The following is a 17,586-nucleotide window of genomic DNA, read 5'->3' on the forward strand; positions in this document are numbered from 1 at the left end:
TAACCTGCTCAGACACCCAATTTCTTTCACAACACCTCATTCAGTCTGCATTTCTAGCCTGCTAGGCTAAGGTGCTTACTACCTTCATCTTTGTTTAAGCAAAATTTAGTGAAATGTTTGACAGAGTAGGAACACAGGGAGCTGATGGAACCTATGAGTATTGGCTGATTTTTACCTGTGCTGATGATCAAAACCCCTTATGAACCTACTTCCTGCTTAGCAGCTGATACACACTTCTTCATGAAAAAAGGATTTCCAGTTCCCACAATTGTTCCCTAGAACACACAGGCATATATTGCTGACTAGAATATTTTCTTCCAAGTTCCAAGAAGCCACATTAAAAGAAATCTGTGCAGTCCAGACAAAAATCAATGTGATCAGCAAGTGACACTAAAAGTGCCAACAAGCTGCAGGCAGCTCCTGTGGCAAGGTTTGACTGTTCCTACAAAGAATGCCAAAAAGATGTATCTGCAAGTCATTCACATGACTTCTCAGTGGACTTCTGCTTGTTGCTCTGTACAGTAAGCACCTTCAGCTCAGAATTTCTTTTGCTATTCACATGTCCTTTCCTTCACAGGAAAGAAAGCAGAGAGGCATCATTTACTAATTTCAAGCGAAACTTTGTTCCGGTTCTTTATGTCTTAGTCTTCCGCATCCCTCTGCCCTGTAAATCACGGTATGTTGTTTTGTTGTTCATTTCACCAGTATTAATCAAACAGGTGATTTGAATGTACTTAAACACCAGAGTTCATGGAACATTTTCCTTGAAACACACTCCTTGGGTAAATTTAGAATTGTTTCTTCAATCTTAAGGCAACTAATAGTTTGCTTTTTAAATGCTGAACACAGCACAAGGGTGTACCTTCACGCACACTGCCACATTAAACATCCCACTATGAAGTTAAACAGTTTTGTAGGAAACTATGTTCGTATTTCTGCAACTGACTATAGCCTGGCAAGATAAGAGTTACAAGCAAGTCATTGAACGCGCATTAAATATATATGTGATTATATTTTCCCCTTGCATTTCAAGGGGAAAATGAATCATAATAACTGTTTCTGTATTGGTCTAATTAAAACTATTGAAAAAAAATAGCATTATACCTGGCATTAGTTCCAGGAACACCTAGATTTTCTGTACTGTACAACACACTAGCTGTGGAATCTATCAGACTTTCTATGCTTTAGCTGTCCCACTAAAGGGAAAATACTCCCCCCATCCCACCACAAGAAACCAAGAAATAGTCACTTCTTTGTATGACATGGGAAAGGAGGAAGCAAGGTGCACATATCGGTCAACAAGCACAAAACCAGAGTACATTCCTCGCAGGATCCTCACCAACAGGCACGGGGAATGTATCTAAACCACTCGAAGCTGCAGCAAGCACCAACTGAGCACCGATAAAATGCGGAGTACGAGGGTGGCTGTGAGCCTCTCTCCTCACACGCACTGCCGCTCCTCAGAGCAGCGCCGGGACATCCTGCGCCCCACAAAACCGGCACAGTGCTCAGTGCCAGAAGGATACGGCCACTCCTTACACACACACACGACTCCGGGCACCTGGAGAACACACCCGGGTGCAAAACCACCCGCAGTTCAAATATAACTGCGTGCCACTTCCCTCCAACCTCTGCGCAGGAGACAGCTGCTTCGCTCGCCCCCCTCTGAAGGGGACACCGCCGCCGCCGCCGCCTTCCCTCGCCTGGGATGGCAGACCTGCGACGGGACGGGGCGGGCAGCGAGCCCCGGAGAGCCGCCAGGAGCCGGCCGGGGCAGCGCGGAGAAGGCTCGCGGGACAAGGGGGCCGCGGCGCGGTGCCGGCGGCGCGGCCCCGGCGGGCTGCGCTCACCTGCTGCCCGCGGCTGCGGCGCCGGGGCTGGGGCGGCGCCGCCGCTCCTCCTTCCCCGCCCGGCCCGGCGGCGCCGCCAGCCCCGACCGGCCGCTCGCCGACCGCGCCGCTCCCGCCAGGCAGCGCCAATCGAAGCTCCGAGCACTCCACCCGCCGGCAGCGCCCGGCCCCGCCCCGCGGCCCTTCCCGGCTGCTCCGCCCGGGCGCGGCACACGCGGGCTGCAGCCTCGGGAGCCGCTGGCAGTGCGGCCAGCCGGTGTGTCTCCCGGCAAGTCGGAGTACGCCGTATTTCATTAATATTCCCTTCTCTTCTATTCCCGCCGCGAGGTTCCTCCCTGGCCACACTCCCCGCCTCCTCCCAGCCCCAGAGAGCTGCCCGCTGCTGCCCCCGGGGCCGTGGTGTCGACACCGCCGCCCCAGCGCCAGCGGACGAGCCCAGGCCTGCCGTGGGTACCGCATCCCCGGGCTGGGCTGCGGTGCTGTCCCCGGGCCACGCCCGAGCCCCCGGGCGCCAGCGGGCTCCCAATGCCGGCGGGCAACTCACTGCGCGGGGGTGGCAGAGCGCGGAACGGGCCCGGCCCGGAACGGCAGCCGCACGGCCCGAGCTGCCGCGGGCCCCTCGCACGGGGGCACCGGCGCGCGGGACCGGGGCGGGCCCGGCTGCTGGTCCCGCGCCAGCCTCGCGCCCCCTAACGGCCTCGCGCCGCCGCCGGGGGAGGGGCCCCGCGCGGCCGGCGGGGGGCGCGGCCGGTGGGGGGCGCAGCCGGCGGGGGGCGCCGCGGCGGCGGGGCCGGGCGGGGCGGGGGCGCGGCCACATAAAGGGCCCCGCGCACGGCCCGGCCCCGCATCGTCACCGCGCCACCGCACGGAACGGACTGGACCGGACCGGCACCGGGCCTGCAGGTAAAGGGCTTTGCCACCGCCCCAGCGCGCCGCGGCTTCGGCGGCCGCACAGCACCCGATGTCCTTTCTCTCCCCGGGGCGGCGCCCCGCAGCGGGTCCCCCAGGGGTAGGATTGTGTTTAAGGGCTTTTTTGCCTCGGCACGGGCGGGACCCTGCAGCCGCGCCCCGCCCGCCGCGAGTGTCGCTGAGGCGCTAAGGGTGCTGCACCCCGGGATCGCCTGCCCTGTACCGGGCTGGGCTGTCTCCTCGGGTCTCCCGCTAGTCGGTGGTGTCCCTGGCGCGAGCCGGGCTCGGGGGCGCTCGCCTGGCCCCTCCCGTGTGGCCGGGCAGCGCGGCCGTGCCAGTGCCCGGATTTCAGCCTCGGCCGCGGCGGCGGCTGCTGCCCGCGGCCCGGTGGGAGAATCCCCCGTGTGCCACCAGATCGCCTTGCCAGGGGTGAGTGCAGCCGAGAACTCGGTTGGTGCCAGCGACCCGCTCCGTGCTCCCGGCGAGCCGCCTCCTCCAGGGAGATCAGCTGTACACCGGAGTTACGGACTTGTTGCAATAGTTAATTATTGCCCGTAGGCCCCGAGCCCTTGCGCGGGACCAAGAGGTATTTGGAAATAGACGGTTTCTTCTGAGTTGCCTTGGCTGTGTGCCTGGGTTAAGTGTATTTAATGAAGAGCTGCTGCAGGAGGAAGACCTTGCTGGATTTTGGCAGTTCAGTATAAAATCGGAGGGCACGAACTCCGGGGAATGTGTGCTCTCTAGAAGAGCCTCTCGGCATGTTGGCTGGTGTGCAGAAGAGGGATGCTACTGCAGTACTGCCCCAGTTCATAGAGAAACTGAGGACACTGGTGGCTGAGGAGGGGAGAAGTGCCAGTACCTGGGCCAGGATCACGTAAACACGTGTGATGCTGTCAGAGTCCTTGAAGAAGCTGCTGTTCCCACGCATCAGTGGAGGTGTGTCTCACCTGCCTTCGTGTTCTCTGCGTGACAGCAGCATCGAATAGTTCTGAAGCCAGACCGATTGCTATGACTGACATAGTCTGATTTGTCTTAGTTCAGTGGAACCAAACCACAAAACAAGCACTGTTTTCTGGGTTTGTACCTGTCTACATTTTTATTTAAATGAATCAGACTCTTTCTCAGATTGTGCCAAAAGCAAAACTGAACTCTCCCAGAGTAGTAATTCTGTGCCTAGGCCATGGACTATGATACAGACCCTATCATTTAGATAGTCACAATTGAATATTGGGTTCAAAATACTTCCATAAGTAAACTGATTTCAGATACAGTGAGGTGAAGTTCAAGTTCTCCTTGAGGACTAGAGAGGCTCAGTATAAGCCAAGGTACTGTTTGTGTTAGGGATAGACTTGCCTGAAGTGGTTTGTCTTTTAAACTGAGTCTCAGAGACACAACCTTATTTTACTTTTTGAATTTTTTGGAGGGGGGGGTTGTGTTATTTTTTGGGTTGCTTTTTGTTTGTGTGTTTGGTTTTGGTTTTTTGTTGGGAGTGTCTTTCTTGGTGTTTTGTTTTTTTGTTGTTGTTGGTTATTTGTTATTTTTTTAGCTTTTGCACTTTGAAATGTTTGAAAAAGCTTGTGAACATAGCTTAGAAATTTTATTCCCTTCCCAGACTAAAATTGTTTAATAGACTGGATTTTGGAAATGCAGCACAAGTTATTTTAATTTAAAAAAAGGAAAGAAAATTTTAACACTGGGATAGTGTCCCAACATGCTTGTAATGTGAGGCCCTTGCTCTGCAGGCCTCACACCTTGGAATGACTTGGCCTAGATGAACAGATCCCGTGTACAGTAGGACCCTTCATTTTGGATCAAGTCACTCCTGGCCCTTGGCCTCTGAGACTGCAGCCTCAGGCACAAGGGCTTGCTCTCTCACTGTAGTATCCCAGCAGCTGCACACAAGCACAGGAGTGTCTGGAAGGAGGAACTTGCCAAGTCATAGCTCTTGCATAATCGGAGCTGAGACCCAAGCAACTGTGGCTGTTGGAAAAAAGTGCACTTTAGAGCACTTCAGTCCCTTCTGAGGTTGTCTTGACAAAGTGCAAGTAGAAGGGCAGAGTTCAAGTTGTTTGGTTTTTTTTTAGGCTTTTTTCACAAATATCTTGGAAAACCTCTGTTCCCTACAGCAAACAAATCTGTTTGTTTAATTTATTTTAACTGTAGAAACAAAGCTTGCCATGAGACAATACTCTTGATGTTTAGCCCTTGGATTTTTCTGCCTGTTTCCTTCCTTCCTGGGGGACAAAGTTAATAAAGAAGCTCACAATATATTAATCTTAGTAGTTTCAGCTGTATGAGCTGTCACTGTAATCATGTCCATTAACCTCTGATTTTCAGAAAAAGGTGGAGAAACAGGCAACTGGACTAGAACTCGTGAAATCTAAAAGCAAACAGTGCTAATCTATTTCTATGGAATTTGGGAGAAGAATTTGGCCATATTTTTAAATTCTTTGATACAATCATAATTAAAGCCCATGCCCTTAATTGTCCAGATACTAACCTTTCTTTTTATCTTCACATAGATCTCTCTAGGAGCTGGGGCTCTAAGGAAAATCCATGTAGCATGAAACTAAGGATAAAAGTGAGGTTATTTTGAAGACTTTTTGGAGAGATCCTTTATGCTATATTACTGCCTCACCTAGTCATATTGTAAAAACGCAGGATACATGTATTGGTAGCTTTTAACTTAGGTTGGACTTTGTTTATGCCTATTGCAGTTCAAGATGTCTAAAAAAATCCGTGGAGGCTCCGTTGTGGAGATGCAAGGAGATGAAATGACGCGGGTCATCTGGGAACTGATTAAAGAAAAGCTGATTTTTCCTTATGTAGATCTGGATTTGCACAGGTAATGACTCTGTCACATTCAGCTGCTTTGTGCTGAAGTTTGCATGTGTCAGTAGGTGTTGATGGATTTTCATTCAGCACTGGAAGCATGCCCTCCCAGGTTCCTCACAGCAGTAAGCAGTGCACGCTGAATTGTGTGTTAGTGTTTTGCCTGTACTGTGCCTCTAAGAAGGTCTCTCAGAGACATGGCCTGTATTTTGATCTCCTGTGTCTTGGGCTTTCCAGCACCTGGGCAGTCTGCATGACTCCCTGCAGCCTAAGCAGTGAGAAGAAACATGGGCTGTTTCAGCCACTCCCTGACTTGAAGCATAGCATCCTGCACCCCTGAGTGGGCTTATGGCTTCTTGTCATGCCTGGTTGAAGATCTGCCCAGAGGACAAAAGGTTGTGTGTAAGGCACAGACTCTGACCTGATGGCTGTAAGCCTGAGCTCTGCTGTTGACAATGTGAGCTAACTGTTGCAATTACTCCCTGAAGCTAGGCTGTGCTCCTATACTCCCGTCTGGACAAAAACAAATACTAGCAGCTGGGTACAGCAAAAGGGACATGCTATCTATAGCATCTGGCCAAGCAGAACAAATAATCTCTTCCTTTTCTGACCACTGAGCTATAATTATTAGAGAAGTATCCATCTACATTGCTCCTAGCCATGTGGACAGAGGCCTTCAGTGGTATCTGCCATAGTTAAACCCACAGGTCTGATCTCTTCCCCTGCCACTGGAGCCATTTGTATGGCACCTACATCAGGCTTTTTGCTTGCTGGTGTTGGGAACCAGGCAGACAGGAACCCAGCAGCATAATACATGCACACAGTCTGGAGAGCATCCCTTTTCGAAGAGGGTGGGAGGAGGGCAAGCAAACCCCTGGCTGAGGCAGCACAATGGCTAGATTCATGTACAGCTGGCTGTGCTTCAGGGCTGTCCCATGCTGGGCACCCATTGTTCTCCAAAAGCTATTAAACCAGTGAATATGGAAATGACCTTCCTCTGATGTTTGAGAGGAATATTGGCAGTTTTGCTGCCAGAGCAGGATTGTGGGTCCATTGTCAAAGCAGTTTATAAGTGTAGTATCGCTTCATGTGCTCAGTACATGAAGGAAGCCAGAGCCTTCAGCACAAGAGGTTTGAAATAAAGGCTCATTCATCTGAGGATTTTGCTGCTCCATACAATTAAAACCCTCAACTGACAGGTGCCATTGCAGGAAGCTCAAAAGGCAAGGCAGAGGAGATATTGTCCCATGCTGGCAGCAAACCTTAGCCATAAACTGAAGCTCTCCTTTCTCCAATCTCCTACCAACCTCCACTAACAGAAAAAAATGTCTCTGTATAAGTCAGTTTTCTTCCAGTCCAGCAGTATTTGCACTGGAAGAGGAATAACTTCAGTTGTGGCAGAATGCTGCAACTACACTCACAAGCACATATGGCGTATTGGTTTTTTCCTGTTGAACACAAACGAATGTCCTGGGAAGTCCTGACCGTGCTTGTGGGTTTGTTACAGCTATGACTTGGGCATTGAGCATCGTGATGCTACAAATGATAAAGTAACTGTGGAAGCTGCTGAAGCCATAAAGAAGTACAGTGTTGGCATAAAGTGTGCAACCATCACTCCTGATGAGAAGAGAGTGGAGGAGTTCAAGTTGAAGCAGATGTGGAAGTCTCCCAATGGCACAATTAGAAACATCCTAGGTGGCACTGTCTTCAGAGAGGCTATTATCTGCAAGAACATTCCTCGGCTGGTGTCTGGATGGGTGAAACCCATTGTCATCGGCCGTCACGCTTATGGGGATCAAGTGAGTCACCTCAGTGTTTACCCCTCTTTTTGTCTTTACAGGCTTATTCCTGACTGGTACAGAGCTCCAAAGACTTAGACATCCCTGTGCCCTTGCATTCCACCTGGGAGCACATACATGCTAGCACTTCGTTTGTACTGCACCCGGCAATTGTGGGAGAGCCTGGTTCATGCCTCTCTTCCTTGAGCAGTGTCACTGTATAAACAGCATTCAGAAACCTGTACTTGGATTTCATAGGCCTGTACTTAGACACTTAACTCTGCTAGGTTATTGTTCTTCACCTCTCTAGAGCACTCCTTCCTACATCAGAATATCTTTAGCAAATATCCTTTACACTGCCCACCTTCTTACTTTGCAGAACATTCTGGTGTCAAATGTTGCTCACAGCAAAAATGAATAAAAGTGAGTGACTTCTGGAAGTGGGCAAAATTACCTTCCATATGGGGGTGTGGTTTTGTTCTGTTTAATTTTTTTTTTTTTTTTTTTTTTTTTTTTTTTTTACTGTGCTCTGCTGCTTTAACTTGCACAGCACACCTGCAGAGTTGGTATCTAACCTGGGCACATCAGGCTGTGGTACAGAAGTAGGGAAACCTCTTTTATCAAAACTATCCTGATAATAGTAGTACAGGGCTGTGGAAAGCCCTGGAACGGTTCACAGTGTTGTGCCCTTTGGGTAGCCTGGAAGATAAGAATCATTCATACTGTTCTCCATGGGCAATCATATGCTATAAAGCTACCAAATATGGCAAAAGAAAAGTTTTCTAGAAGAGCCAAGTGCTTAAATAGGTGGCTAGACCTGCAAACTGAGGGCAAGTCATTAGATTACCTGCTATAGGAAGGTAAAATAATAAATTTTCAAGAGGAAAATAATTGCAGAACCCTGACACTAGAAAATAATGTGATTCAACATTCTTAAAGGTTCTGAACAATTGAGAAGGTCAAAATAATAATAGGAAACAGTGGATTAAAGGGAAAGGATTGAAACCCTCCAAAAGTATGAGATTAAAGTGAAAGTGACAATATAAGAACATACAAAGGACATAGGAGCGAGATACTAACTTCAGAACAGCTCAGGGAACAGATTCCCTTGATAGGTGGGAAAATATGTGAAAAAGAATAACAAATTTCAAGGAAATGTAACCTTAAATAGTACTGTTCAGGATAATCGGGAAGATGAGACATCATTTAAATACTTAACATTTTTAACTTCAAAGACTCTTACTACAGGTTGGCCTTTCAAATGTCATCTTATATGATGTATGAACCCTGTTACTTACCAAATCAGCAGTTGTAATATGAATGGCTTTTTTGAAGCAGGGAGAGGAGCCTTTCTACCCACCAGCCACACAACAGTCTAAATACTCTGTACTTTTAAAACTTCAGCGCATCTGCAAAAGTAGATACTCTGCCGATTGATGGGGCCCAAGAATCTGTGAGCTTTTTCCCCTAAAGGGGAAGATGGCTTCTGAAACAGGCAGACTTTTGACTATTTAAGAATACAGTTTAGTGGTGTTTTTGGCTGTGCTGGGTTAGCTGTTGGACTTGATGATCTTAAGAGTCTTTTCCAGCCTAAGTGATTCCATGACTCCTGTCTTTCTAATCTCTAGTAAAATAATCCAATGACAATATGGCTGAATAAAAAGTCTACTTTATGGGGATTTTAGTACAACTGTTTTTCTGTAAGCTGCCCTCCCAAATGAGGACTGTCTTTTATGGTTCTCTCTTCCTGACACATAAATTATCATGGCAATTTTTTTTAACAGTACAGAGCAACCGATTTTGTGGTACCTGGGCCTGGAAAAGTAGAGATGACCTACACTCCCGCAGATGGAGGCAAACCAGTCACCTATCTGGTCCATAACTTTGAAAGTAGGTATTTTCTCTAATTTGTGATTAAAACTGATATATTGGTATTTTTGGATTTAATTCAGAAATTACCCTTGAATTATCAGTCAGATCTGTTTGATGGTAAAATACGATTTTGAGGTATAATGGGGGAGAAAGTTTGGACCTTCTTTTTTTATTTGTCTAGTACTAAAAGTACCTTGAAATCTTCCTGGGATCAAAGAGGCAAGAACATCAAGAAGACAATCATATTAGATTGGCCACCTGTCATGCTCCTTATATGATGACTCTGGTAGCAGCATATATTTTTCTCTCTGATCAGAGGCAAACCTATTACGTAAACTAAGCTTGTCCTAAGGGGAGATATATTTGAGAACAATCCATGTGCGATTCTTTCTGGGTTTAGTTTGTTTTGCTGATCTCTGTATACCTTTGCAATTTTTGCCCTTCTTTGAGGCAGTCTTTTTATTTGCTCAATAGAAATTAAAATTAACACTTACTCTCTAAGGTGGGAAGAGGATTTCACAAGAATGTTCCTGACTGTGTAGGCTGTAACTGTTTTAATAGATGCAGTCCCAAACGTTTTGGTGTCACTCTTCTCCCTATTGCTGTACTGGTTGCAGACATTGCAAGGCTCAGGAGGAGTCTTGACATTGCTAGGCTTTGTTAATGGAAGCAGTTACACACATGTTGCCAGAATTCAGGCTGTTTTCTCTAGGGGCAGGTTTCAAGAAAACATCATACAAGTTATGTCTCTTGTCTCTCATTAATCAAAGGGTTCAGGATTTAAAGTCTTACTATGTGTGAGTGTGTAGTGGTTTGGTTTTAGCTACAAAAAATGAAACCACAGCATCCTTGTTTGCGTGCAGTTGGTTTGGCAAACAGCTACCAAGATTGACATATGACCCTCCTTTGTAATACTTGATTTCTCTGGCATGCTTGCTCATAAGAACCTACATCCCTACCATCTCTTGTAGCATAGCCTTTCATTGGGAGTTCACCTGCTTCACCTGTTTTCATTTGATAGGTGACTGGTGAATCTGTGTTGGAGATGTGTGACCATCCAGCTGCCAGTCTGATTTGCTGCTATGTATTGCATCAGCAAGCAGAAAGTAGGGAAGTGCAAAGATGGCAGATTACTGCTGTTGCTCTAGGGAGCTGCCCTCCCCACAGATAACTGTTGTGCCAGCATATCTCCCAAATGATTAAGGGAAGCTTGTCTTTTTGCTGTGCTAATATGTTCAGCCTTGATACTGAATCAAGAGATTTTTAGGAGGCAGAAGGATTATATGATTGCAATAAGGATTTTTTTTATGTGTATGAAAATAGCTGTTTGAATAAAACTTAATAGCTGTCATCCAGCAACTGTGAAATAATGGTTCCAGAGGACATAGTCTCTGTAGCTGATCACACCCTGAACTGTCCTTGACTCCATAGGGAAGGTACAGGGACAACATTTAACAACAGGAATTCTCTGCCAATATCAACTTTAAATGACATTGCTATCTTGGCAAACAGATAAACCTCCTCTGGCTTCCCCTCTTCATTCTGCATGTATGTCCATATAGTAACAACTATCTGGAGGTAAGGACAAATGGGTATTAGGAAAGGTATTTAAAAACTCTGGGTGTTTCTAGAACAAAGATTCCCTAGTATTGGTACTGTACAAAAACTAGATAGATGGTGGTAGTGAGGTGCTTAAACTTAAGTACATGGTATTACTTTTCACTAGAAACACAGAGTTGTGCTCTGAAAATGACAAAGCTTTCTCATGAAGCACTAGACCCTACTTTCACGCACAATCATCCTCTTCCATGATCTGAGCTGGGCTGCAAGTTCAGCACACTTCCATTTGTGCTTCTAACACATCTGCCTTACACAATCTAAGTAATGTGAATGTTGATAGTTCCTCAGAGCCTTCTCTTGTATGATGGATCAGGACTTGCCTGAGCACTTGTATGATATATCAGGACTTGCCTGAGCACCCACATGACTGGCACATTCTTCCCACAACTTGCTACAAGTGAGCCTGAGCGGGTAGATCAAAGCAGCAGGGTAGGCCACACATGTGCTGAAAAAAAATGCAGGAATTCAGGTGGAGTCTTGTTTTCATGAGCAAGGCAAAGCAGTCCTTGACTGCTGGAGTTAATTCTGAAGGTGCAAAGCATTTAAGGTGTGAGCATGTCCATTTCTGACTTTGAGACCACCTGCTCCAAACTGCTGACTGCTGCTTTGACAGAAAAAGACTTGCTTAAATGGCTAGTAGGAGTTCAGAAGCATTTACTTCTGTCACAGTGTGCTTGAGTACTTAGGCTGGATTAGAACAAAACTTCTTAGAGGGATTAGATCACATTATTAAGATGTACTTGCCTGTAAAACAAAACCACCTTCCTATCCATGTGTCACAGAACTGCTGGAGCTTTGAACTGATAACGCAAAGCAAATCTTCTCCTGAAAGAACCAACCTTAAATTGAGAATGAGATTAAGACATCTGGGGAGAGCACCAGTCTGCCTGCCCGCCAGAGCATGCTATGGGGAAAATAAAATTCTTAAACCGAAACTAAATCTAGTTGATTCCTATCTGTTCTTCCTCTACTAACAGGCTGTGGTGGTGTAGCCATGGGAATGTACAATCTTGACCAGTCTATCAAGGATTTTGCCCACAGTTCCTTCCAAATGGCACTGTCTAAAGGCTGGCCCCTCTACATGAGCACCAAAAACACCATTCTGAAGAGATACGATGGCCGCTTCAAAGACATCTTCCAAGACATCTATGACAGGTAATCGGTTGTGTACTTCCTACCACAATGCATAAGTCTGCAACAGGAACATCCTCTCCAGCCTTGTGAGTTGCTTTTTCAGACGCTCAGCAACACTTCAAGGGCACAGGGGATGCCATCTCTGTCACAGTCTCCCTTGTCCTGCAAGGCACAATACTTGATGCGGAAAGCTCTGCTAAATGTGGCTGTGGTGTTCATATCTTCTAATAAAGCCACAGATTCTCTGTGGGTGCCTCTATGACTCTGAAGCAGCCTTGCTATAGCCTAACAGACAAGGGAAAAAAGAGTAAAGAGAATGCAGGGTTTTTTTTGGTTTTACTCTTATCTCTGTGCACCTCTCTATGTACAAACTGTGCAATTCCCTGTTTGTATGACGAGGTGTTTTGGTTTTTGTTTTCTAGAGAATACAAGTCCCAGTTTGAAGCCAAAAAGATCTGGTATGAGCACAGGCTCATTGATGACATGGTTGCTCAGGCCCTGAAATCTGAAGGAGGCTTTGTCTGGGCCTGCAAGAACTATGATGGGGATGTACAGTCTGACTCTGTTGCACAAGGTATGAGGTGCTTCCTGTGCCACACTGAAGCAGGCTTAGTGGTAGTCTCTTGTGTCCTCCTGTCACATCTTATGGAATGGCCCAGGATGTGGTGTTGGGTCTCAAAACTTGTATTTCAAACCTGTTGCCAGTCATGGAGGTATCAGGCAGTCAAAAAAATCTGATTTGGCTTTTACAAGAAAATCTATTGAACGTGGACTCTGTAGTTGTATTTATTTACAGGAGGGAAGTTTCTGCCACATGATAACTGGTAGGCTTTCTATTCTAATGGACAGTATTTAGACGGCTGTCACTGACAGCTTGAGTTAAGCTGTCTGCTGCTGAGTGTGATGGCAGGTGCTCTGCAGATAAGTCATAAAATTTTCAGGACCTAAAGCTACCTGTCAGGTGTAAGGAGAGAGATTGATGTTTAACTTTACATAATTGCAATGCTTGATCAAAATCCTATATAACCAAGGTGTCTAGTGCCAAAACAAATCTGGATGCAAAATTCCACAGGATGAGATGCGTGACTTTATGTAATACACTCTTTCTGAAGTAATGCCACTAAACTGCCTCCCACAGAACAAGGATGTGTGTTGGACTGCTAAATAAAGCAGCTTTCAAACATGGAGGTCTCTGAAACCTACAAGGTTAGAACTGGTGTGAATGTCCAATATCAGAAGTTGCTGGTTCCTCTCACAAGAGCAGTTAAGAAGTTGTTTTGTTTCCTGTCACCCTGTGTGAAAGACAAGCAGCCCAACACTTACTGTTCTCTTACTGTACATTTTCAGTTGAAATCTGTCCAGCAAATTAGATGAGAAAACTATTTTCTTGAAATGGTGCAGAATGTCTGTATATCTGTATCTCATGGTTCAGCTGGACTTTATGTTCAGATGAACTGTTATTTTGACATGTAGGGACTTGCCAGTTAATTGCAGAACCACTACTGCAGCTCTGCTGTTGAGGGATTTTCATATCAGTGGGAAGATGTAGGGGGATTGTAGGATGGGGAGATGAAGGGGAAATTTGAAAGAGCTGTCCAAAGGAGACACTGAACTTTGGAAACTTGTGTTTTGTAGGCTATGGCTCTCTGGGGATGATGACCAGCGTGCTGATCTGCCCTGATGGCAAGACTGTTGAAGCAGAAGCTGCTCACGGGACAGTTACTCGTCACTACCGCATGCACCAGAAAGGCCAAGAAACCTCCACTAACCCCATTGGTGAGCTGCTTTTCACTTCCCTTCATCATCTCTACACATGAAAGAACAAGTTTAGAGTAAGAACATCTGCACCCTTTCTGTAGACAACTGTACCACTTAGTGGTGAAGCTTGCAGGTCATAATGCATTTTTCTTCCAGAGATTGTGATGACCCTTAAGGGGAAGGAAGTACCTAAGATTCTTAAATACTCATTGATCAAAAGAAATTACAAAAGTCAGAGGGTCTGCAAACAATCAGAAAGTAGATTAGTAAATTACACACATGGCATGGAAATTGCTGTGTTAGTCCCTGACCTACTATATAAGCACATAGCAGTGGGTTTAGAATAAAGGGGCAGGGTGAAAGGTAAGAGAGGAATTAAAGAGGGAAAGATGAATTAAAGAAAGTAAGAAAGGAAAAGAGAAATAGAGGGGGGGGGAAAAAGAGGGAATTAAAGGAAGAAAAAGAGGAGAAAAGAGAGAGAAAAATAGGTCACCAATCCTGGTTACAGGATTACATTGGTCCAGCTGAGGGGATACCAATCCTGGTTTCAGTACTGATCCAGCTGATACGTGGCAATCCAGCTGCATTGGTCTGGCTGCTGAGATATACAGGGCCCTGGGTGCACCACCTGGGCTTGGGAGGGAAGAGAGGGAGGACCTTTTTATGGACAGACTTCTTGCTTTTTATGTACATTAGTCATCAAGTGCAGTCCATTCTTTCAGGCCTGTCTTGAAATGGGTCAGAGGACTTTGGGGATGTTTGGCCTCAATCCCACCCAATACTCCATGCCCACTTCCTGACACTCATTCTTGTGCTTGCACTGTACTGTGTTGTGGTTCTTTCTAATGGAAAAGTGCTCTCCTGTTTCCACCTGGCCCCTCTTTTCCAGTCCAATCTTGTTCTTTTTCGTGGCATGTCAGTACCAAAAGTCCATGGTTGGCTCTACAGCCATCAGTGTTTGAGACACACACATTAGCTCCTTCTCTTGAGATGGGCTCAGTTGGTCAGAGCATGGTGCTAATAACACCAAGGGTTTAATCCCTATGTGGACCATTCATGTAAGAGTTGGATTCAATGATCCTTCTGTGTCCCTTGCAACTCAGACTATTCTGTGATTCCACATGTATCTTCTGGAAATCGTCACCTCCAAAAGATTTCACTTTGGGCTGCTGTTTAAAGGGTTGTTAGAGAGTAGGGTGTAGTATGCATTAGCTCCTTATAATCAAGAGCTAATGAGGGGTCTCACTTTGGGTCACTGTTGATGGGGTCACAAGAGAGTGGGCTTTAGTCATAGTCATTTTCCATCCTGGCTGCAATTCAAGTCAGTAACTGTCTTTGAAAGTTCAGTAACAAAAATATTATTCAATTTGGGTTGTTACTCAGGCAAGAAAAATACCTTTCCAAGGCTGTTCATTAAAAAAAAAGGTGCTCATTAGACACCACTGGTTCCTGGGTTTCTGATAAGCTTGAGAAGGGCTTAGTCTGGGTGTGGTTTGTCAAGGCCTAATGAGCATTTCTCAGATCACAGTGTGGCCTGAGGGAGGCAAGGGAATACACCCCCACAGTCCTCTTGTGACTTAAGTCAGCTTCTCCTGGTCTCTACAGACACAGCTACAGCCTGAAGCAAAAAACAGGCTGGCATGGAGTGAGTGCAAGCAATAAGCTAGACCTAACCTAGCCTTTATGCACTCACTCTTCAGGAAACGATTTATAGCCACAAGGCCTTAAGGTTTAGGTTGGTTGTTTTTTATTTTACTCCTCTTTCTGATGGCTCAGAAGAACCAACCACACCCCAAACCATGTACACACTCAAAGTGTAAGGGTACTTGGAATGGGACGTGAATGAAAGAATCCTCTAAATTTGCATAGACACCAGAGCATAATGTAGTGTTAGGAAAAGGACTGCACCCTTCTGTCACAATATTTTCTGTAACTACAGAGTCTTACCACCTGCCATTCTTTCTGACTTGGGCAGGAAGAAAATAAAATAACAAGCATAGAGAGATTACTGGAGGCAGTGAGTAGTTTCTGAAGTCTGCTTTGGTGGATTTTTTTTTTTTTTTGAGTTCCACAAAAGGCAAGAGATACCTAGATAAAGATAACTGTTCTTTCCCATACCAGATTTTCTATCTTTTTTTCAGTCTGCTTTCCATTTTATTGGTATTAAAAAATCCAGTTATTGTTCCACATGATGATTTAGAGCAACCTTCAGGAAGTTCTAGATGGATAGAATAACCCAGTGTTCTCTCTCAGCCTCCATCTTCGCATGGACAAGAGGCCTTGCTCACAGAGCTAAGCTGGACAACAACGCTAGCCTCAGGAACTTTGCAGTTGCCCTGGAAGAAGTCTGCATTGAGACCATTGAATCTGGCTTCATGACAAAGGACCTTGCTGCCTGCATCAAAGGCCTGCCTAAGTAAGTGTGTGAAATAACCAGCTGTGCCTAGAGAAGGCTGTTTTACATGATGGTTCTGAACAGCATTGGCTGGAATGTTATTTTTTGTATGGTAAAGATCAGGAGTCTGTCTCACAGGACTTCCTGTACCCAGTGTTGTAAAATGAGACACTCCCTGACCCAAGCAGCTTAAGCCAGATTACTCTCTCCCTGCTATTGCATCAAAAGAATGGGAGAAAAAAGTAAAGAAGGAACTGCAAAGGTTCATATTTTTTGTATGACACTCTAGCTATGTTGGCCAGATCCTAATAAATGAAGAAGACCTACAAGGAGTCTGTCTCACAGGACTTCCTGTACCCAGTGTTGTAAAATGAGACACTCCCTGACCCAAGAAGCTTAAGCCAGATTACTCTCTCCCTGCTATTGCATCAAAAGAATGGGAGAAAAAAGTAAAGAAGGAACTGCAAAGGTTCATATTTTTTGTATGACACTCTAGCTATGTTGGCCAGATCCTAATAAATGAAGAAGACCTACATAACTGTAAAATAACACCTGGCCACCTCTTCCCAGAGCCTTATGGCAAAAAAAAAACCCCAGCCTGATGAGTAGGAGAGAACTCTTTTGGTTTTAGAGGCAAAACATAGAGTTCTTTGAAGAGTTTTCCTCTGTTTTGGTTATTTGAGAGTCTGTACAGCTAATATCTGTCTTGTTTTGTTTCCCCCACCAGTGTCACACGCTCTGATTACCTGAACACCTTTGAGTTCATGGACAAGCTTGCTGAAAACTTGAAGCAGAAGCTGGCCTCTATGCCCAAAGCTTAAGGCATGGGTTACACTTAAGCTCCCCTAACAAAGTGTCTCCCACTTACATCAGAGTGTAAGTGGCATTCTCTCGAGCTTTGTTGTGCTTCTTTTAGGCTGTTCTTCAGCCTTGGCCATCTGATATTATCACACTGGCCCTTCCTATCAAAATAATTTCTTTGCCCAATTACTCATTTTCTCTTGATTTTCTGTCTGATTACACTTGAGTCTCTCGCAAAGCACAGGCACTGGAGGTCTCTTTCCTCAAGAAAAGTGAATTCTGTAGATTGGAATCACCTGAGGGAACTTCATGACTTGAGAAGGTATGAACTGGGGGTTTTAGCAACTCTCCATTTTGCATCTCAAAGAAAGGTCCCTTCTTAACCTGTTGCATTAAGTCAACACTTTCAAGACTCTGCAGCTCTGCTGGATTCACCTCATGTACTTCAAGCTCTTGGACTCCATCAGGAGAGTGGGAATGGTGCTCCACACCACAGTCTCTATTCCTCCTGTCAAAAGCCCCCCTCACATACCTTCTGCCCCATCTCACAGACTTCAGTCTCACTAGAACGTGTTGCAACTTTTGGCTAAAGAAGCTTCGTGCATTTTGAGCACACTCTTCACCTTGACATCTATCA

The 17,586-nt window shown here is 45.9% G+C and overlaps 2 protein-coding genes and 1 long non-coding RNA gene across 7 annotated transcripts in view; 2 read left to right on the forward strand and 1 right to left on the reverse strand.

The window, feature by feature from the left end:
• The window catches only part of PIKFYVE (phosphoinositide kinase, FYVE-type zinc finger containing), a 67,555-nt gene extending 65,043 nt beyond the window's left edge, over positions 1–2,512 (reverse strand). For 2 of the 5 annotated variants that reach the window (XM_068196041.1, XM_068196038.1), the window contains exon 1: positions 287–376. The gene's annotated coding sequence lies outside the window, so the exon portion shown is untranslated. Of the gene's footprint in view, positions 1–286; positions 377–1,850; positions 1,942–2,394 lie in introns of those variants that run through there. The other 3 variants (XM_068196039.1, XM_068196040.1, XM_068196043.1) reach the window with 3 other exon arrangements.
• Positions 2,513–2,646: 134 nt separating this feature from the next.
• On the forward strand, positions 2,647–17,467 carry IDH1 (isocitrate dehydrogenase (NADP(+)) 1). Its single transcript, XM_068196061.1, has 9 exons — positions 2,647–2,753; positions 5,477–5,604; positions 7,099–7,390; positions 9,154–9,259; positions 11,839–12,016; positions 12,418–12,569; positions 13,631–13,771; positions 16,007–16,169; positions 16,876–17,467. Exons 2-9 carry the CDS (start codon positions 5,483–5,485, stop codon positions 16,967–16,969), a joined length of 1,248 nt encoding a protein of 415 aa, XP_068052162.1. The 5' UTR covers positions 2,647–2,753; positions 5,477–5,482; the 3' UTR covers positions 16,970–17,467.
• On the forward strand, positions 9,266–11,801 carry LOC137477240 (uncharacterized). The gene is made up of 2 exons (XR_011000892.1): positions 9,266–11,160; positions 11,206–11,801. It is a non-coding gene; the product is annotated as an uncharacterized lncRNA (long non-coding RNA).
• Positions 17,468–17,586: the final 119 nt, after the last annotated feature.

The sequence above is a fragment of the Anomalospiza imberbis genome, chromosome 7 (genome assembly GCF_031753505.1).
Source record: "Anomalospiza imberbis isolate Cuckoo-Finch-1a 21T00152 chromosome 7, ASM3175350v1, whole genome shotgun sequence".
Taxonomy (NCBI): domain Eukaryota; kingdom Metazoa; phylum Chordata; class Aves; order Passeriformes; family Viduidae; genus Anomalospiza; species Anomalospiza imberbis.

What these genes read in the sequence shown, in the direction of transcription:
- IDH1 (XM_068196061.1), top strand. Translation starts at nt 5,483, where the DNA reads ATGTCTAAAAAAATCCGTGGAGGCTCCGTTGTGGAGATGCAAGGAGAT. An exon ending in GTCTGACTCTGTTGCACAAG is followed by an intron (nt 12,570 to 13,630) that starts GTATGAGGTGCT and finishes TGTGTTTTGTAG; the next exon opens with GCTATGGCTCTCTGGGGATG. An exon ending in TGCATCAAAGGCCTGCCTAA is followed by an intron (nt 16,170 to 16,875) that starts GTAAGTGTGTGA and finishes TTCCCCCACCAG; the next exon opens with TGTCACACGCTCTGATTACC.